Raw genomic sequence first — 22698 nt, forward strand, 5'->3', positions numbered from 1 at the left:
CCTTCAATGTGCCAGCACTCCCTCCCTTTCCCTTTCCACCCCGGGCTCCCCACGTCCATTCAGCCCATTTTCTCATCCCTTCCTGCCTTCTCGTCTTTGCTTTTGGGCAGGAGTTGCCCACTTGGTTTTGTATACTTGATTGAACTAAGAAGCACGTTTCTCACGCGTGTTACTGTTTGTTTTATAGGCCTGTCTAATCTTTGGCTAAAAGGTGGACTTTAGGAGTGGCTTCAGCTCTTTTTTTCAGCTCTGTGTTAGTGGAGTGTCCGGGGGCTACAGTCTCAGGGATTCCTCTAGTTTTCATATCATCTTAACCTAATAACCCGTTGCCACTAAGTCAATTCTAACCTGTAGTGACCCTATAGGACAGAGTAGAACTGCACCATAGGGGGTTTCCAAGGAGCAGCTGTGGATTCAAACTGCTGACCTTTTGGCTAGCAGCTGAGCTCTTAACCACTGTGCCACCAGAGCTCCACATATTTGGATCGCGATGAGTCAAAAATGACTCCATGGCAACGGGTTTATCATATCGTCTTAAGCCTAATAAATTGCTGAAACCAGCAATTAAAAAAACTGTTGAGGACCTACTATGTGCCAGGCACCATGCTAGGCATGAGGCTATTAACTTCACTGCAGTCATTCAGCAGCTATTTTTCTGCACCCACCTCAGTTCTGGGAGACACCTCAAGGCTTGAGACACACAAGCTTCCCTGTATGCATGTTGTATGTGTGTGGAGAGAGAGAGAGAGAGAGAGCAGCTGCCAGGGAGACAGAGTGAGTCAGAGAGGAAGAGGGAGACAGATACACAAAACCAGAGATGGACAGAGCCATACAGTGACCATGAGAGGCACTCAGAGAAAGAGCCACTGAGGGAAAAGCAAAGACAATGTTAGAAAGAGCTGTCAGAGCCCAGCACAGGTGGCAGCAAAGATGGAATCCCTGCATGTTTAAGGAGGGATGTTTTGTTGCCATGGCAAATGAAGTCATCGTTGATGGGACAGGAGCTTCATGGGTAGCAAAAAGCTCTGCCAGGGAAGTAGTCTGGGATCTGCTCTTGGGTTGTGAGTGTGGTCGACAAGCACCCATTGAGAACTACACATGCAGTCCCTGGGCTGAAAGCTGAGGGGATGTGGAGTGTCTGACAATTGAGTGGAAAGCATTTATCAATCATATGGGCATACATAGAAGCAGGCTCCAACAGAGGCCTGAGGGTGGGGATGGGGCTGGGTGGCGTACGGGGAAGTTGGGAAAGGCCAAGAAGTTTTCGTTGAGGAGGTGAAGCCTTGACAGAGCCCTGAAGTATGAGTATGAGTTGAGTAAAGACAGAAGGAAGGGTACTCCTGACAGGAGCAGCAGGGCCCAGGAAGGAGGCGAGCAAGGGCATGGGGTACTTGTGGGCCCACAGATAGACTCTGGAATACGATGCGAGGTGGGGATAGGTGAGAGGTGAGGCAGGAGAGGGGTTCTGGACAGACCCCTCGGGGTCTTCCCGGCTAAGAGTATGTGGGAAAGACACCAAAGGGGCAGAACTGGCTACTTATTTGCTGTGGCTTCCTTCATGAAGAAGCTTGTCCAGTGAAAGCTGACAAAGACTCCAATCCTTCCCTGCAGATCCAGGCATTGAATAGTAGGAAGGGACTTCCAATCTAGGATGGTTGTTTCTCTTTTACAGATAAGGGAACTGACACTCAGGGGCCAGGGGAGACAGCCCCTCAGACCACAAGGGGGGAGCATCAGGTCCTGTTTCAGAGATTTTGCTTCTTCTTTGGCTTCATCATCCCACCATCAGCCTAGCAGGGGTTGGTCACTGGGCTACTGATGAGAATAGGAATCTCGAGGGTCCAATAAGATCACCTTTGGTGGACTACTCCAGTTTCTAAATCTTCTGTAATCAAAAATTGCCTAATTATTTTTTGGATCCTCTGCGGATCCAAAGACAGGAATGAGACTCAAGCTGTCAGACTTACGGAACTGAAGAGGTTCACCAGGGTCTAGGATTGCCTCCTCCCTTCTTCTCCATTTCCAAGTTTAAGCCTTTAGTTTAAGGTATGAATGAGAATCCAACTGGGTGGTCTTGCCTGAGCTCCACAACAAGAACAGGAATTGGGGACGTGGCCCACTTGCCATTTATTGATGGTGAGGCCATTAGTCCTGTGGACAGAGTATTGGCCTAGGAATCATGACCTTGGGCTCCTCTTACTAGTGGGTTTGTGGTTTCTACTCCCTGGGCCTCAGTTTCTTTGTCTTTTAAATGGAGACAATAGTCCTTGCCCTGAAACCTTGCAGAGCTCTTGTGAAAATCAGAGGACTTTAGGCTTTGGAAATCAGGGTAAACTCTGTGAATAAACGCACTTGTTAAAGTATCTCACCTGGGATCACAGAAACTGTTTTTAAAGCTCTAAGAACTCTGAAAGTCCGCAGGCCTGAGACTCCTCGTAAGTCTATTGCTTCGCCAATGTATCTGTAGGGCCAGAAGTTAGTCAGCATCTCTGCAAGGAGAGGGTCCTGGGAGTGGATGCACCATAAATAAGGAAAATTTGGGGTAACACAAGCCTAGGAAGAACCCAGAACAGAAACTGAGAATCTAGATGGTCTTCCACCTAAAGATTCCCTAACACTGACTTGAAGTTGCAGTATTTTCCCGAATGGGTCATTTGAGAAGATGCATTACAATCTAGGTCTCTCTGTGTGGTGTGTATGTGTGGACACCCAAACATGCAGGCGTGGCCAGCTAGTCTCCTCAGATGCTGGTTCTTCAGGGAAAGACCTCCACGTTGGATAGGTACAAGGCTGAGCCTTGTCTGGTCTACTCTAAGGAGCCACTTATAAGGTCAGACTTGAGGTCTCTGACTGCTCCCTGTGGGTGTGGACAGACCCAGGAAAATGACCCCCAAAGCGGCACTCAGCGGTAAGAAAATCCCAGGCCATGCTGCTGCAAATGAGGAAGCTGGACTAAGATGAGGACACACCCTAGCATGTGAGCTTGGACACACCCATAGCCCCACGTGGACATACACACAAATCAACATGGAGAAATACTCACGCCAGGGTAATGACACTAAAATCCAGCCAGTTCCAAGGATCTCTCAGGTAAGTGAACTCATTTAGACAAAATCCTCTTGCCAGTATTTTTATCAAGGCTTCAAAAGTATAAATGACAGTGAAGACATACCTGGAAGGGAAGGTGGAAAAGGGTGGGAGCGTTGACCGCGCCCTGAGGAGAGCGCAGGTGGCTCCTTGTCCTTCCAGGAGGGAGAAACGAGCTGCTGTGGTTGCTCCCAGGGAAAACGGGAAAAACAAAACACACAGCACCAAGGTGGAGGAGGGGAAGAAGGGAAAGTAAGGAGGCGAGATGCAGACTGAGGAACACAGAAGTGCACACAGATGGACGGGGTGGGCAGAGATATGAACGTGGCTGAACTGGTAGGCAGCCTCTCTTGCTCTGAAGGTAGGTAGAGAGAAAGTAATGGCAGGTGAAGAATCCTCACAAGGCTAACACCGTCTCCTCGAGTGAGTCTGGTGATTCAAGAGGCAGAACAAGGGTTTTTCTGTTCCACGAGCCTCCTAGAAGCTCCCAGAAGCTCCCCCTCCTAAGGGAAGCTGAAGGCTCTTCTCTCAACCTGTTGATAGTGGAAGATGGATGAGTCGTTGATACATCCTCCTTCTCCAGACTTCTCTAGTTCAGACTGCCTTTTACTCTCACACCATGCCTGGTCTGCCAGAGTTCTTGGCCTCAGGGAACCCAGTCTAGGAGCTTCATACGTCAGCATTAGGAGGCAACTAGATATCATGGGAAAAAAGCATCTAAATCTACAACTGCTTTTCCAGGAGGATGGTTCCTATTAGATCCGTTTCAAAACAGCCCTTTTATTCTGCTGGGTACCTTGGTTGGTTCGGATTTGGAAAGCTGGGTCTGGAACTGAGGTTGAGTAGGGCAGTGTTTCTAAACTTTCAGAATCTCTGGATCACCTGTAGCAGTGGTTCTCAAACTCGGATGAGCATCAGAACTACCAGAAAGGCCTGTTCAAAGATTCCTGGGCACTTCCTCCGGAGTCTCCGATTCAGTAAGTCTGGGGTGGGGCCCGAGGATTTGCATGCCTAACAAGTTCCCAGTTGATGCTGATGCTGTGATCTGTGGACCACCCTTTGAGAACCACTTACTTAAGGAATTCAGGTGCACAGATAAATGACATAAAAATTTGGATGTTTTTTAAATCACTTCCATTTTTAAAACTATAAACATAAAACCTGGTATTAAAACCAGGAAGACTTTTGGTTAAATATGGTAAATTGAATACATGAATTTACCTCCATCCTTCTGAAACCTCTCTAAGATGACAGTAAAAGAATTTTTTAAAAAAGGCATGTACCCACTAGGACAAAGATAATGAGGACACAGCAAGAACATTTTGGAAGCTGGAGAGCAGATGGATGAGTGGTATCTGACAGAGCACCCAAGAAAGCTGGAAGCTCAGATGGAAGTGGGGAATGGCCAGAACCTCAGAACTGCAGAACCACACTTCAGAACCTCTGAACTGGTCATGAGTTAGAGATGCTAAGTATCTCTGAAAATGGGGTTTGAATAGAGGATGGCAAATGAGGCTGAAAACACTAGGAGGGTTTGAAAGTCTGTGTAAGAAGCAGTTGGGCTTTCTAGACCCCACCCATCCAGTGAACAACCACCTCCTCCACTCCAGAAATAGATTGGGTGTTCCTTCTCTCAAGAGGGAGAGAGTTGCATACTGCAATAGGATATAAAGGAAAAGTTTACATACTGAAAAGCAATCACTCCTCCCCACTTCTGCCTCTAATTAAGTTCCTAGGAGGCTGGCAGTCAGGTTTGTAGCGCAGGAAGACACTGCACTTTTAATATGAACAGCCAGCCAAGAACATTAGGAATTTGAGGAAGGTATCTTACATCAAAGACCAACATAAACAAACAGAAAAAGGGAAAAATGATAATGCAGGGAGCAGAAGAAAAAGTAGGTGGAAAAAAAACTATCATGAATATTTTTAGACAGATAAGGGATGAGAAAATATAGCACACATAAAACAAGAACAGAAGGCTATTAAAAAAGAACATCCAAAGAACAAAACAGAACTTTCAAATAAAAAATATGATATCAAAAGTAAAACAGTGATAGAAGGGCTGGAAAGAAAGTTGAGGAAATCTCACATAAAGAGGAACACAAAGACAGAAATGGATAAGAGGTGATGAAAATTAGAGAATCAGAATAGTAGGTACAATGTCTGACTAACAGGAGTTAAAAAAAAATTTATGATGGATTAATTAATTTTGTGTGTGGCCTTTCTAGCCATGGTCTTGTAACTTCCACTCGGGTGATTGGGCAGGACTGTGCGATAAGGTAATTGTGGCCCATCAAAGCGACTGGCCAATTTTGCCTTAAAAGAAAGCCAATTCCACTGCAGAGAGGGAGATCCCACCACCTCCAAGGAAGAACAGCCAAGAGCTGGTGAGTTCTTTTGACCTGGGACCAGGAGAGAGAGTGATAGCAAGCCGTGACCCTGAAGATGGTGAGAAGCAGTGGCAGGAGAGACCCGGCAGCAGGAGACTGTGTGTTGGGCTACCTGGCCCCCAGAGAGATAAAACTGTGTGCCTTTGGACAGAGGCCTGGGGCCAGGGAGAGGAGTGCCTGTGAGCACTGCTGGGAAGAGGCTGTCCTGATAAAAAAAAAAAAAAAACTGTATCCTTGAGTGTTCCTGAGCCTTAATCGTAAACTGTTACTTCCCTAATAAACCCCATCATTGTGAGTATGGTCTGTGAGTTCTGTGTAGCCATTGCAACGAATTATTGAACCCAGCAGAGAAGTAGAGAGTGCTGTGGGAGGGACAGTTTGTGTCAGAGTTGGTAAAGATGGCTGGAGAGGGGACGTGTGTCTGACCTCCCCTCATAGGAATAAGCCTTGAGCTGTTGATCTTGGTTCTCCTTCCTCTGGTGGGGTTGGAGGAGGTCAGACACCACCCCCAAGTCTTTTTTACAGAAGGTCTAGAAATAAAGATCAAAAGGAATTAACTGAATCCCTGAAACTCTTGCGCTCAGGTAATCTTTAAACCTTAAACCAAAAATATCCCCTGAAGTCTTCTCAAAACCAAACGATAGTTTAGCCTGTCTAGTAAAGAATGTCTGCTTTGAGCATTATAATATTTTAAGAACTATCTATATGAGATCAAATTGACAATAACAACTCAAAAGATTAGACAGGAACCTTAGAGGGAGGTGAGTTTATGTTAATGGGGAAATAACAACTCAGAAAAGGGGGGTAAGAATTGTTGCACAAAAGGATGTAATAAATGCTACTGAATTGTACATGTAAAAACTGTTAAATTGGTGTATATTTTGCTGTATATATTAACAACAACAAAATAAAATAAATTATATGTATAAAAAATGAATAGACTGGAGGAAATTATAAAAATAAAATTAAAGAAAATTTCCCAAAGCTGAAGAATCTGAGTATTCGGTGAAAAACATGCACAGCATTCAGGACAACTGATGGTAAAAGGCTCACATCAAAGCATAACATCACAAAATTGCAGAACTCCGTGGACAAAGAGATACAGCGTAACAGCATTTTTTTGAGAGGAAAAATACATCATACCAAATAATCGAGAATCAAAGTATTGCCAGATTTCTCAACAACAGCCTTGAAGATTACAAGACATGCCTTCAAAATTGTGAGGTAAATAATTTCTAATATAGAATTCCTTTCCCAGCTGAACTGTAAAGATGAGAGTAAAGTAAAGACGATTTCAGATAGAAACATCTCAGAAATGTACTCTTTTAAGAAAGTTACTAGAGGATGTGCTCCACCAAAACATGGAAAAAACCAATAAAGTAGAAAACTTGGGATCCAGGAGAGAGGCAAAGGAATCCAAAAGAGAATGGGAAAGGAAAAATCTTAGGAAAATGACTGTGCGTCAGACCTAGGGAACATCTGGTTCAGATCGAGGCAGGAGATGGAAGACCCCAGGAGCAATTTCTCCCAGGAAACCAAAACCGATAGAAAACCTATTGTGTTCTAATGAATTGAAGCAAGACTTAAACCTCTGAGAAGAGTTTGGGAAAAAAAATTAGTGATAAATATATGAAAAACAGCAAATAACGAAGTGGAATCCTTAGTAGCTACAGGGAAGACAAAATCATTGTACAAAAAAGAAAATATAACCACAGTACACTGCATGACACAGCTGTGAAGAGTATCTGATTAGCAATACTATTACACACAAATGTATGTAATCAGAATGTATACTCAGACAATGTACGGATTTCCTGATGGTCTAATAAAAATTCTGATGTGACTATAGTGGGACGATAAAGGTGAGAGGAAACGAGTGTGTCCGTGGTAACAGACTCTAACTCTTTTTCATAATCAGAAGTTAATAGATAACATTTAAAATTCAAAAAATCAAGAAATAGTAGTATGAATATATCATTAGAGATAGGGAGGTGAGTATCAGAAGAGGGAGGTGAAGAAGTTGGAAGTGGTTGCCTTTGGAAAAACAGGATTAGAGATGAGTTGATGAGGGGCATGGAATTTGCTGGGTGTTTTTGTTGTTGTTAGAATCCTTATAAAATGATGTGATTTTTCAAACCATGAACAGGCCACACCTTAAATAAAAGTAAAAATTAAATTAAAAAGGAAATAAAAGCCATACTTTTCATGTCTGTGAGGGGAGTAACATTGTTTGAAATCATTCACAAAAAATCTAGATTTGGATGAAAAACCACTTGAGCTGTCAGCTTCCAGATCTGGTTGTTTTTTCCCTCCGCTCTTTATGTCTTCTACGTTAGAAAATCTTAACTGAGAATTATAGGTTGCTGGGAAGCTTTGATGGATATTTCTGGCTTTTCAGGTCAAACACAAACCCAGAAATTATGGAGAGAGTTCTTTCTAAAGACTATTTTTGGTGTTTTATCAGAGGACAACTGACCAGCTTAGCACAGTTAAAAGCTGGAAGGTTGAACATCTCAGCTTGAGAAATAGTGGCTAATGGAGTCCACATCCCCTCTCTGGTGGTATTTGTTCCAGAAGGTATTTTTTCACGTTCAGTTGTAGCATTTTGATGTCATTTTTAATATACCCAATGACATATCATTAGTGATTTTCTTATGAATGAAGAAAGTCATTGGTGTTGGAAAAAAGTTAAATTCTCAGCCGCTAAGCCATTTGCATCATCGTTAAGTTTTAAGAAACCCTGATGTCTAATCATTAAAAAGGAATCCCCGGGGCGTGCAAAGAGTTAAGTGCTTGGCTGCTGGGGGTTTGAATGCACCCTGAGGTGCCTCGGAAGAAAGGCCTGCTTGCTGATCTGCTTGCAAAAGGTCCCAGCTATGAAAACCCTATGCAGCACAGTTCCACGCTGACACACATGGGGTCGCCATGAGTCGGAGTTCACCTGATTGGCAATTGGGCTTTTTGTATTATTAGAAAGCCTGATATTTAGACCCTGAAGTCAAAAATCCATACTGTTCAAAATACTGAATGTGTCACTGGGACACAAGGCTTGCTTTCACAGAAATGGTAATTGAAGAAGTTACACTTCTTATTCTGAAACACGGTGTGTGCCTTTGTTGGCCTGCCTGCAGAGCCATTGGGTGTGGAGAGCAGTGTCTTGCGTTCACTTTTTGTTTCAGCGTGGTTGGCTCAGGAGACGCATATGCTAAGCGGCCACCAACACTTTGTGTTCACAATTTTCACTGTTTCCCTCAACAGCAAACTGGGATCTGGAGGCTTGTCATGGAGCCCCAGCCATTTCTGTGAGTAAGGTCGGCCTGGCGTTTGGGAGCGACATCCTTCGTGTAGCAACACCCCTTCTTGCTGCACACGTGGAGCTTCATTGGCTCCAACTCCAGCATGCCTTTCAAAGTGTACTTTATGGTTAACATAATGGTTAATCTTTAAACAAACTAGAAATCTCTTCTTTAAAAAAACTAGTTAAGGTGGAAACAACCCGAGCATTCATCAACAGATGAATGAATAAATAAAACGTGGCATACACACAATGAAGCATTACTCAGCCATGGAGAGGAACGAAGCCCTGATACAAGCTATGAACATGGATAAGCCTTGAAATCATTATGTTAAGTGAAAGATGCCAGACCCAAAAGGCCAGATATCGGGTGATTCCACCTATATGGAATATCTGCCACAGGCAGATGGAATGAAGCAAAAGTAGATTAGTGATTACCATGGATTGAGTAGGGTGGGGGGAGTTTAAAAAAAAAAAAAGCATAACTTTAAGAGAAGAAAATAAATCAATAACAAAATTAATTTAAAAAATGGCTTCAGTGATGAATAGGACAAAAAGTCGTTGAGTACCTCTCTCACATATTTAGTGGAAAATGCTGATACCTGATTTATTCATAGTATTGTTCAAATGGGGCCCTGGTGGAGCAGTGGTTAAGCATTAGGCTGCTAGCCAAAAGGTTGGCAGTTTGAACTCACCAGCCGCTCCTTGGAAATTCTACAGGGCAGTTCTACTCTGTCGTATAGGGTTGCTATGAGTCGGAATCGACGGGAACGGATTTTTTTGTTTATTGTTCAACTATAAAGTAAAACGCTTGCTCATCTACATAAGTAATTGATTTTAAATGCCAGTCACATAAAAGTTCAGATAGTTCTGATAAAAATTCTACTAATTGTTTTTCCTGTTTTCTTCCAAATTACAATATTTATGATTAATTTTGAAGCTCGTTTCATGTCTCACCAGCAAGAGCGTAACTGCACTTGGTTTTGCTGTGAGTGTGAACGATGATTGTATAATTTTGGTGTCCTCTCAGCCTTTAACATCAAATTTGGACAATTTTGTGTGGGAAAGCCTTTTGTGTTTGGTTTAAAAGTGAGTCTTATAAGCTTAAGGGGAAAATAATACAGAAGCTTCGGTAGCTTTGTATCACTATTTGACGGATTTGTTAACCAGTGATAAGCTAGGTACCAGAATAAAGGAATCACTGGCCCATTAAAGTTCAATGACCAGATACCCAATGCTGTGCTTCCTGTTTTCTGACCTGTTTTTGTCTCTTGTGTGAGGTTATCCACATCTGTTCACTTGTGTCATGACAAACAGGTGCACTTTACATTTATGATGGAGTCCATCGTTACTGACATTGGTGACCTTAGTTCATGTTGAAGCATTTCTATTTCTATTTCCATGGTTATGTTTATACTTCTGAGAACCACGTTTGAAATGATGGTCCATTTTTGTGAGTTACGATATTACTCAATGCAACAATAACAATGACAAATGCAAATTCAGCAAGTGTAAACCATAACTGTCAGATAATAATAAAATACTTGAGATACATGACTCCATATTAAGCATATGAACCAAGTCAGTCCTTGAAGCACATATGCTACTTTTAAGAACATAACAAATGAGAAATTCGAAATTCTGTGAAAATCAGGATTAATCTTACATTTCAGATTTTTAAATTATCTGTGAATAAAACCATGGCATTGCTTTTCCTTCTGCATCTGTCAAATGTTTTAGAGGCTATTGAGAGGCTTCCAGTTGCCAGTCACTTACTGAGAAACACCGTAGCGAATGGAGAGAGCGGAATTGCTCTCTAAACGAAGTGAGAGAACTTGGAGTGGCCAGGGGCGATACAAAAGGAAGACAGTGAGGCAGAGAGATGGGAAAGCCACCCAAAGGAACAGTATGTGAAAGATGGTTAAAGGCCAACCTCATTTACCAAGATAGATCAAATGAAATACTGGCAAGCTGAATGCAGCAATGATCAAATCGGAATGATTGCCAAATAGATTAATGGACTCTATCATATTAACAGATGAATTAACAGATGAAAAACTAAATAACATTCTTAATAAATATAGAAATATTGATAAAAACCAACACCCACTTATAATAAAACTCTTAGCAAACCAGGAATGGAAAGAATCCTATAGACAATATCTTAATAGTAAAACATTAGAAGCAGGTAATCCCACCAAGCTCATGTTTGAGGGACAACAGAAGGGAAGGGAGACAGGGATGGTAACCACTTGTGTCCAGGAGGCTGTAACACGATCTTGGTGGTAGCATCAGATTCTGAGGGCACTGACAACAATTTCGTTTTTCCTCAAAAATACACAGCATGATCTTTGGGATCCCAGTCCATTCCAACGACAAGTTCTCTCTTCCTCTGGACTCCCAGTAGACTAGTAAACAACCAACGGCTGTCACCAGTTTGCATTTCAAAAATAAAATCTGAGTCTGGGAATTTCCACCAAATGGATGATGCCAAGGATGCTGAGTACCATCCGATACCTGTCACAGAAATTTCCAGGAACAGGAGCAGGTAGGTCAATTTTTATACAAATTGTTCTGTGACATTGGTTACAGTTTTCACAATGTATTGGCATCCTCATTATTTTTGTTTGTTCTGTTTCCATTGATCTAGCTTCCCTGCCTCTCCTTGCTTATCATCTTTGCTTTTGGGTAAATGTCGATCATTTGGTCTCATATAGTTGATTGTTTAGGGGACATGTTACTCATGGGTGATATTGTTTATTTTATAAGCCAATTTATTGTTTGCCTGAAAGGTGACCTCCAAGAGTAATTTCAATGCCAAGCCCAAAGGGTATGTTAGGGCAATAGTCTTGGGGTTTCTTCCAGTCTCTAGGGGCCCAGTAAGTCCGGCCTTTTTTAGGAATTTGAATTTTGTTCTACATTTTTATCCCATTCTATCCAGGACCTTCTACTGTGTCCCTGGTCAGAATGGTCAGTAATGGTAGCAAGGCACCATCAAGCTCTTCTAGTCTCAGGCTAGAAGAGGCCAGGGTTCATGTGGGCTGTTAGTCCTGTGGACTCGTTTTTTCTTTGAGTCTTTGGTTACCTTCATTCGCTTTTGCTCCAGAAGAGTACAGGCCAACAGTTGTATCTTAGATGGCTGCTCGCAAGCTTTTAAGACCCCACGTGCTACTCACCAAACTAGGGTGTAGAACATTAACTTTATAAACTATGTTATGCCAGTTGACTAAGTTGTCCCACGAGACTATGGTCCTAAGCCTTTTAACGCACTAAACCAGTCCTGAGAGGTGTTTGGATATGTCTAGGAAGTCTCCATAACTGTGCCTCCACATGCAAGTGTGTATATACACATACCTACAGGTATACCTATATGTACACAGGCGGGTACTTGCATATGCTTTCCTACACACATATATCCATACATGTCTACCAGGTAGGTAGATTTTTATCTTTTATATTTTTTCAGTGTGTTTATAAAGGAAACGGTATCAACAATTCACCTCAGTTAATACCAAACCTGACGAAGAATGGATTTAACAATTATTGGGAATGGAAATTGATAGATTCCTTGGAAGACAATTTGCCAGTATCTCAGAATTAAAACTGCATTTCCCTTTGTTTCAGAAATTCCACTTCCAGAAATGTATCCTTCACGTTTACTCACATAAGTGCACAAAGATTTTTGTGTAAGGATAGTCACTGAAGAATTATGATGGTGACATATTAGGGTTATGTTGGTTAGGATAAACATAAATGTCTTAACATAATGGTTAAATAAATTTCCTTCATGTAAAATGTATTGAGCCCATCCAGAAAACTTCTGCTGCTGAGATTTTTATTGGGATATCATAGAATCTATATATTAATTTGGGCAGAACTGACATTTTAACAATAGTAAGCCTTATAATCCATTAACATGAGATAGCCTTAAGTTTATTTAGATACTTAAAATTTTCTGTCGATAATATTTTGTCATTTTTTATAGGAGAAAGAAAGGACTTGCACATATATTTTACAACAGCTCTTGAATTTATTAGTTCTACTGTTTTTCTATTTTCTAACCAATTAATTTCTTTTATAACAATTTCTTCTTTCTGTCTTCCTATCGTTTATTTTGTTATTTTAAAAATAATAAATGCTATGTATTTTAATAATTTGTTTTATTTCCCCCTGATATGAATATCCTATGCTTCAATACTATGAATTATCCTTTGAACACAGCTTTAGCTGCACCATACATGTTCTGCTTAAAGTGCTTTTTATCTTCACTAGAAATTCTATAATTTTAGTTGGTAGCTTTTCTTTCATCCAAGAGTTTTTTAAGAGAGGGTTTAAAATTTCTAAGTGGAAAGACCTTTCTTTTTTTTTTTTTTTTCTGATTTTGTTATTATTTTCTATATAATTTCTGTTTTATGAATATTACTGCCACATTATTTATTGCAAGGTTATGCATTACAATTAGGAATTATTTAGCATTACAAAGTGTTATTCTTTCCAGTTTAGTGCTTTTTGGCCAAAATTCCACCTTACCTGATATTACAGTCATGGCTCTTGCTTTCTTTTTGTTTGCCTTTGCTTTAACTTTTGCCCATTCCTTAATTTTAACTTGGCTTAATCACTTTGAGGAGTATCCTTTTTTAAAATTCAGCATAGAGGTGGATATTGCTTTGTCATATAATATGACATTTTAAAAATAGGTAAGTTAAATCTATTTCTATTCATTGACATAACAGATTTGTTTGGCCTTAGTTCTCATATTACTTTATATTATGTATTTGTTATGATAGTTTTTAAAGTAATTTTATCTTTCTACTGTGGTTTCCAAAATTGTCCCCTAGTTGGCTGAAATTTATTCTCTAATACTTTCCCCATGAAGGGTTTGTGGGAACAATGTTAGTTGAACTCCTGTGTGTTCAAAATGTTTGCACCTTTCTATGAAGAATTTTTTATATACAAAATTTTGTGGTGCACTCATCTTGTGTTAACTCATAGGTATTGCTTTCCTGTGTTCTGGTACTGAATATTGTTGTGGGGGACTCTAAGGCAGCCTGATTTTCTTTCCTCATATAAGTGAATTGATTTTTTTTACTGGCTTCCATAGAATTTGTCTCTCATCTTTAAAGTCTAAAAATTTTAGTAAGATATGCTTTGGTGTTGACTGTTCTTATTCAGTGTTTCCTGATCCATGGTACTCTTTTTAACTATGTAAGTTCAAGTTTACTTTCATTTCGGTAATATTTTCTTGAATTTTGTTTATCTATTTTTTTATTTGTCCCATTGCTTTGATTTTCTCCTTAGGGAACTTCAGTAATACACATATATTATTGTATCTCTTTTTCCTTGTCTTCCATACTTCCAAAGAATTCCATACTCTAGTCGTTTATAACTCTGTATTTCCATCTCATTTTATTTGCTCTTCTCGTTCTTCCCTATAGTCTTTACGCTATGTTCCTTAGTTTCCGTTATTCCTTTTGCTTTTAATTTTGTCTTTATGTTCTAATGGTTTTGTTTTTTCTGCTTTTGTTGTGAGCTCTGCCAGCTCATGTTTCATCTCCTGTTGATTTGCCATCTCTTCCCTGAATTCTTGCATTTCTTCTTTTTCAGTCATCTTTAATAGAAATGTTGGTTTCATTAAGATTTAAAAAATCTTATGAAATAGTAGGATCCTTTTCTAACTGTTCTCTACATTATTTGGTGAGTTTTTTTTTTTCTAAGGGATTTCTGCTGGTGCAATGGTTAACAGCTCAGCTGCTAACCAAAAGGTCGGCAGTTTGAATCCACCAGCCACTCCTTGGAAACCTTATGGGGCAGTTCTACTCTGTCCTATAGAGTCACTATGAGTCAGAATCGACTCAACAGCAATGGGTTTTTTTTTGCGGGGGGGAGGTTCTTTGTCTACGGGTGAGTTTTTACCGCTCCTTTCCATATGTTTAATAGTATTTATGTATTGATTATCTGTCGATTTCCTTTTTTATTCTTTATCATTGAATTGGTTGGATCATCTTAGAGAAGCCATTTACGAGAATTTCCTTTTGGACAAAGAGAGGCTTCAAAGCAGAAATCTAGATTTCACCACTCAAAACCTCGGTCTTTCTTGGCTACTACAAAAATAAACGTCTTCCTGGAAATATGGCTCATCTGTATGATTATTCTTCGAGCCAAATGGGGTCCTGGAGGTCTCCAGTTCCAGCTCCAGTGCTGCAAACAAGGTATACAGATTTTGCACTTCCCCCTGAGACTGTCACCCTCAGTGAATGTACGCATGCTGCCCTTTCCGGGATGTGCGGTCCCGGGATGTAACCACTCCCCACGCACAACTCCCCATATACTTGTGTGGAACTTCTATCCCACGTCATCTGCCTCTGGTGGCTTTTATGCATACTTTGGAATCAGCAGATCATATCTCTCTTCCAGTTTCACTGAAAGTAAGTGTGTTTTTATTTTTTCCCATTTCTTTGTTATGTTTGCTTGATTTCCATGAAGAGAAGGTGAAAATGCTAATTATAAGCAAATATTTTCCACTGGAAGTCTACAAAATTCTGTATTTCTGCTAATCATATTTCTAATTTCTAAGTGCCCTTTCTCATTTTTTATTGTTCCTTTTATACAGCATCCTCTATGTTATTGATGTGATGTTTTCACATCTTTCTAAAGATATTAATAATAATTTTTTAACTTTCCTTTTGTTCCCCATATTGTTTGTCTCCATGGTTTTGGTCTCTCTCTTAGTACCTCAAATGCCTGGTAATACTTCACTCTCCATTTGGACTTAGGAGTGAGGCAAAGCAGATTGATAGGAAATTGTACATTTGCTTCGCTACAGTCTGGACCATGAGTGGCCTTTTCCTTCGGGAGCCTCAAATGTCAGCATTGGTAGGTCTTTCCTCCGGCACAGTTCATAGTTGCCACGGAAAAGTTCCCCAGTCTCCTGCCTGGTGAGCTGTCCCAGGTGTGTGTGGGTCCTGAGAGCAGGATGGGGTACGGAAGCTATAAGGCCGTGTGAGTTATAGACTTGCACTTAACTCTTTGGTTTCAGTCCTTATTTCACTAATAGTTTGCTCTGTTATCCTGTGGTCTAGATCCCTGAGTGGAGCAAATGGTTTTTTCTCAGCTACTAACCAGAAGGTTGGTGGTTTGAACCCACCTAGGGCTTCTTGGAAGAAAGGCCTGGCAATCTGCCTCTGCTGGACTACAACCAAGGAAACTCTGTGGAGCACAGCTGTCGTCCGAAGCACATGAGGTCACCATGGGTAGGAATTGACTCGATGGCAACGTTTTTGTTTGTTTGTTCTTATTCTCAGGTTTAGAGTCTGGCTGCTGTGATTCCTGTGGAGAATTAGGTCTAGTTCTTAGTGAAGGTGGGATAAGGCTGTCCTTGGGCTGCAGAAAGTGGAGAGAAGGATCTGGAGGTCTAATCTCCCCATTTGTAGACTTTCAGCCAGACACTCTGATTTCGTCTCAGAGACCCACCTCCTCCTTTCCCGTACCTGCAGCACCCAGGGCCCAGGCTCTCTGGGGCTTATAGGGGATAAAATGCCTGTACCCTCATTTTCACCCCCCCACCCCGCAGGCTCTGTTGTTCAGCGTCCTCTGATCTGCTAAGTCATGAACCACTCCTCCGCTCGCTTTCTGTCTTCTGAGACTGTTTTGACACCTTTTGTCCTCTGCACTTTCCTTGCTTCTTCTCTATGTTCGTGCATATTTATATCATCTTAATCCCATGCTGTCATTTGACTGGCATTTTAAGGGGGTTGGGGTAAAACATACGCATCCAATTTCCACATTTAACCAGACTCCCCAAATAATTCTTACTTTTGAGAGAAAATGCTTTGCGTTAAAAGAAAGATAGAAATTGTACTTGCTATACGATCTCAGCTATCTAAAATATGTATTTTTAGCTGACCATCAGCTAAAACAATAGCAGTGATTTCTCTACCTGGTTACCGTCTTCTGATTTATGTTTTTCACTATTTGGCATTTGATGCAATGATTGTTTTTGAAAAGTTACTTTGCTTTTTAAGCTTTTTATTTGATATGTAACATGAATAATAAAAAAGTGCCGAGACAGATTAGTGCAAAGTGAACGAACGTCACTCCGCAAGTCCCCTCCCAATTATGTCCCCTTTCCTCTATGCTAAATGTTAATACTATCCTGGTTTTTATGGTGCTCTCTTTCTCCCCTAGCCTTATTTACGTTTTTAACCACTGAAGTATGCATCCCTAAACAATATAGCTTAGTTTTGCTTGCTTTTGAATTTTGTAAGAATGGAATCATACATGTAATCTTTTGTGTCTGGCTTCTTTTGTTCAATACCATGTTCTGAAGACTCGTCTTCCTTGTGCATAAGAACTGGGTGCCGTCGAGTCAGCTCTGGCTCATGGCGGCCCCATGTGTGTCCCAGGAGAACTGTGCTCCACAGGGTTTTCAATGGCTGATTTTTTTGAAGTAGATTGCTAGGCTTTTCTTCTGAGGCATCTCTGGGTGGACTTGAACCTCTAACCTTTTAGTTAGCAGCCAAGTGCACTGATTGTTTTTACCACCCAGGGCCTCCTTATTCACTTTTGTTGCTGTACATTATCCCATTCTAAGAATATAGCAGAAATATTTAGTCTGTTCAGGGGTTTGTGGACATTTGGGTTATTTCCAGCTTGGGGCTTTTATGAGCAATGCTCATAAGATTTTCTTGTCCCTGTATCCTGGTGCCCACAAGCACACACTTCTGTTGAGCGTGTGTACCTAAGAGTGTAATTAAAGAGTTGTATGGCATGCATGTCTTCAGTTTTACTATTGCCAGCTGCTTCCCAGAGACAGTGTTCAAATTTACACCCTCACCGCAGTGTGTGAGTTTGTTGCTCCATGTCCTGCCCACACTTGGTATCCCCATACTTTAAAATCATCCTCGTGTAATGAGTGGATAATAATCTTTCAGTGTGATTTTAATTCACATTTCCTTGATTGTGAAAAAGGCTAGGAATATTTTCATATGTTGATTGGCTATCTGAATCTCTACTTATGCGGAGTGCCTATTCAAGATTTTTGCTCATTTTTAAATTGGTTGCTCTGGCTTTTTCTAATTGATCTGTACTCTGGGTATAAGCAGTTTTTAGGTATATGTGTTGCAAATATCTCCTTCTACTCATGGTTAGCAGGCGTAGCTCTTAACCACTACGCCACCAGGTTTCCGTCTAGTCACTAGACTTGCTTTTTCACTCTGAATATCTCCTGATAAACTAAAATTCTTAATTTTAGTGTAGTAAAAATGTATTAGTCCTGTTATAGCCTCTGGTGTCATACGTAATACATCTTTCCCTAACCTGGGGCTGTGGAAATCATACCCCCTTTTTCCTCCCACAAGTTTTACTTCTCTATCTTTCACAAGGAAATTTCGGTCAGAATCCACCTAGAATTGATCCTTGTGTGCACTGTAAAGCTGGACGTTCAATGTCGTTTTTCCATTTGGATTCCTAATTCTTTGGCATCATTTATTGAAGACTGCCATTCCCCACAGCTCTGCCACCTTTATCACAAATTAAATGTCTGTGTTGGTATTGGTCTCTTTATGGGCTGTCACTCTTCTCCGCTGGCTTGTCTAATCTTAAAACAGCAGCACAGTGCTTCAGCTATTAGGGCTTCATAGTAAATCTTGACATCCAGGAGAGCAAGTTTTCCCATCTGGTTTTCCTTCCTCAAAGTGTCTTAGCTATAATTTCATCTCTGCATTTCCATATGAATTTTAGAGTCAGCTTTTCAGTTCTATTTTTTAAAAAGTCTGTTGAGATTTTGATTGGGTGTATGTTAAATTTATTAGTCATTTTGGGGAGTCACTACAATATTGAGACTTTGAATCCAAGAACATAATATCTCTCCAGTAATTGTTTTCTTTTAAATTTCAGTCAACATTTTTTATAATTTTCCTTGTAGAGATGTCACTCATGCTTTGATACTTTTATTCACACTTACCTGATGTTTTTTAAAAAGTCATGCAAATTGTATTTTTAAAAACTATTTATTTATTCTTTGCTGACAGTATATACACATACAACTGACTTATGTATATTAGTTTGTACCCAGCGACCTTGCTATACTCTTTAATTAATTCTCATAGTTTATATTATGTTGAATATTTTAAACACACAATCATTTTTGGTACTTCTTGTCTTGTTCTCCCACATTTTATTTCTTGTTCTTGCTAACTACACTATTTAACTCCTTTGCAAAGTTAAATAGAACTGATGAGAACATCTTTGTATTTTTATTTCTGATCTCAGAGGGAAAGTTTTTCTTCTTTCACAATTAAGTGTGGTGTTTGCTACTTTTATATTTAATGGATGCCCTTTATCAGCTTAAAGCAGTTCCCTTCTATTCCCACTTTTCCAAGAGTTTTAAATCATAAACAGACACTGAACTTTAGCAAATGGTTTTTCTGGATCAGGTAATATGCCTGCATGATTTTTCTTTTTAATCAGCTAATAGAAATAGAACACATTTTCTACTGTGGCAAGTATTGCTGCTATGCTCAGGACACACACGTGGAAAAAGAGAAAACCCTGTAGAGTTCCTGTGATGATACTAGAGGGTACGCCTGGTCCAAGCAGGGGCAGGGACATCTCTTCCACATGGGGTGGTGTAGGGCATTTTTGGGAAAGGACAATGTTATGAATTGAATTGTGTCCCCCAAAAATGTGTGTTAACTTGACTAGGCCATAAGTCCCAGTATTGGGTAGTTGCCTTCCATTCTGTGATCTGATGTGATTATCCCATGTGTTGTAGATTCTACCTCTATGATGTTAATGAGGCAGGATTACAGGCAGTTATGTTAATATGGCAGGACTCAATCTGCAAGATTAGGTTGTGTCTTAAATTAGTCTATTTTGAAATGTAAACGAGAGAAGCACTCAGAGAGAAGGGGGACCTCATACCACCAAGAAATAAGAGCTGAAAGAATAGCATGCCCTTTGGGCCTGGGATCCCTCCACTGAGAAGCTCCTAGACCAGGGGAAATTGATGACAAGGACCTTCCCTCAGAACCAACAGAGAGAGAAAGACTTCTGGAGCTGGCACCGTGAATTCAGACTTCTAGCCTCCTAGACTGTGAGATAATAAATCTCTGTTAAAGCTATCCACTTGTGGTATTTCTGTTATAGCAGCAGTAGATAACTAAGACAGACCCACATTCTGAAACTACAGAGGTTCCATCGACTAACCCAGGGAAATAAAATAGCCTCAGGAATATTTAAGGTTGCTGTGAAGCCTAGGAGCCATGATTCCTACATAGCTTCATTCTGAGCTATTTTCTGAGTCTGTTCCAGAACCCCTGGTTCTTAGTTCTGTGTCAGCTTCGCTCCTGCCCCTTTCAGAGTAGGGCCTCCCTAGACTTTGTTCATGTGTGCGCCTGGCAGGTAAGTGTGGTGGGGGGATGGCGGAGCTCCTCTGGCCAGGCCCCCCTCCAGGCCAGTTAGATCAGTCTCTCAGAGAGGAGGGGAAGGGGGACCCAAGCATCTGTATTTTCAGAATCTCCCCAGGGGATATCAGTGTGTAGTCGAGGCTGAGAACCACCAATCTATACCTATTTGAAGCTGCAAATTGTATGTGTGTTTATGAAACAAAGTCCACAGAGAAGAGGATACCCAATCATCACAAGGTCAAATGGGCAATAGGGTTGAGCATTACCCAAAAGAGACCTGGCAGGGTAAATGAAAGAGCAAGACCACCAAGGGAAGGAAGAGAAGAAGAAGACAAAAAAGAGAAAAAGGTACAACAATAATGATAGCAAATCTACTCACTCAATTTTATCTGGAAAATCCGTTTGTGTCATGCACACACAGTTGACAAAAATAGTGGCTGTAATAAATAAACTGAACCATCTGAGGGGCCCATGTTAAGGAAAAGCTGAGAGTCACCACATTTCCCTGGTATTCATCTACGATTACCTTGAAAATGAGGGATTAAATTCACAACTCTTACCTAGTATCAGCTTCATGGTCTGGTGACATAATAACCATTTCCTGGAAGCCTACCCTGGACTGTGCGTGGGACCCACGTTGTTTCTAATACAGCTATTCGATTATTGGTGAGTTTGACTGCTCAGGTGGATAGTATTATCTACATGTTGGAGCTGAGAAAACAGGTTGACAAAGCTTAAATAGCTTTTCCTAGGTCACACAAGTAGTCAACTATGGGGCCGAGATACAAACTCAGAGCCGTTTGCTAACAGACCCCTGAGAGAGATGGAAGGAAATAGAATCCCTTTTCCAAAATACTCTTCTGCACCGATGCCTTCATTTTACTAGACAACACGGTCTGAAGTTTTATCTAGAAAATGTCCCTTTTATCCTGAAAGACAGAAAGTCTTCCTAGGAAGTTACAGATAAGGGGAGGAGTACAAGATTTCATGAGAATTGATCAGATGGTTTTCCTAACTTAGCTGAGATTGGTCACACTGAGGATGGGTTTTGTCTAGGAGGCAGGCACAGGGAAGTGAGATGCTGGCTCATGGAGAACATTCCAGATAAACTTGTCCTAGGGAGCTCTGAATATCCAGAGAGGAGGCTCTCAGGAGCAGAGGACAGGCAGAGAATTACCAGACTAGGAAGGAGACACTGAAAAGGGAAGTGATGAGAGGAGGGCAGTAGATGGGAGGAAATGTTGGTGGAGAAAATCCACAGATAAACTTCTCCCACTTGGACATTTTCCTCAGGATTAGCTGGGTTCTTAATTGCCTCCTAAGGAAAAACAAAGGTCTGGAGATAAACTTGACCCACAGAAAGAGCACAGCACTCCTCTTTGAGAATTCCAGTGTGAGCAGGAGTCTTTAAATCTATTTTAGTTTTCTGTAGATGCCTTTTGTGTGCCCTGTTTTACAGTCACTTAGGAACATGTCTCTTTTGGAAATGGAAATTCTACAAATTAAGTCACATTTTCCTGTTGATTTACAATGAGATTAAGAGCTGTGTTCAGAGGGGACAATGTAAACCTCAGGATTAAATTAAAATCACATCTCCAAATGCCACAAAATGTTACAGGTAGTATAGTACATTACGGGTGACATTACTTATGAAAACAATCATAGCAAATGGGATCAGAATCATAATTTTGATGAAATATGAACAACAGGACACTGAGGACTGCATACCTGAAGGGTATGTTTTTGGGTTGGAGCGACCAAGTTCATCAGATTTAAATCTCAAAATGCAGCTTTTCTGTCCTGCTGTGGCTCCAGAGAGCAATTATTTACCCATCAAATCTCAAGATGAAAAGATCATTCACTGGTCACTTAGTTCTTCAAAGGGATTTTATTTTTAATAAGCTGTTTCTAACTCACCTACATGTAATTCAAGCAAGGTCCATGGAGAGAATTTTGAATGTCTGCTATTTCTCTTATTTGTCATTTTTATGTAATTGCATGTATTTTTTTTTTTTAATCTCGAGTAGTGATGACACACTGAGAGAAGAATTACCTAATAAATTTACCTAATACATTTCCCTAAATTGCAGATTTCTTCACTACAGACCCTGCTCTAGGCAGGAAGCAGCCTTGCCCTCTTAACTAGCTGTGTGACCTGGGATAACTTACCTAAGTACCAGCTTCATTGTCTGCGAAATGGGGATGTTAATACCTACTCTGAAGGTTTCTGTTATCTACAACAGCGTTGAACACTTAGCAAGTATTTAGCAAATGGGAGTCTACTATTGTCATTAAATAGTCTTCTACGGAGCCTGAAAAGCCAAGCTTTCATTAAGAAAATATAATTCCAGCTGGTCAACCATAAAGACAAAATATGGAAAGCAAAAAACGTGATGCGACTTCATCAGCAATGCGGTTTCATGTTGAGCGAACCGAGGCCCCTCGGCCAGGGCTTCCCACTCACTGAGGACTTTCCAGTAACCCAACAAGCTTCCCCAGAGTCAAGGACTGAGCTTCTTTC

At 40.7% G+C, this 22698-nt stretch overlaps 1 protein-coding gene across 1 annotated transcript in view; it reads right to left on the reverse strand.

Annotated features, from left to right (window-relative positions):
- The window catches only part of SCN10A (sodium voltage-gated channel alpha subunit 10), a 103650-nt gene that overhangs the window by 75730 nt on the left and 5222 nt on the right, over positions 1-22698 (reverse strand). The window contains 3 exon segments of the mRNA XM_023554824.2: positions 2370-2461; positions 3044-3172; positions 20557-20637. Coding sequence (XP_023410592.1) covers positions 2370-2461; positions 3044-3172; positions 20557-20637 — 302 coding nt within the window.

Source organism: Loxodonta africana, chromosome 27, assembly GCF_030014295.1.
Source record: "Loxodonta africana isolate mLoxAfr1 chromosome 27, mLoxAfr1.hap2, whole genome shotgun sequence".
NCBI lineage: Eukaryota > Metazoa > Chordata > Mammalia > Proboscidea > Elephantidae > Loxodonta > Loxodonta africana.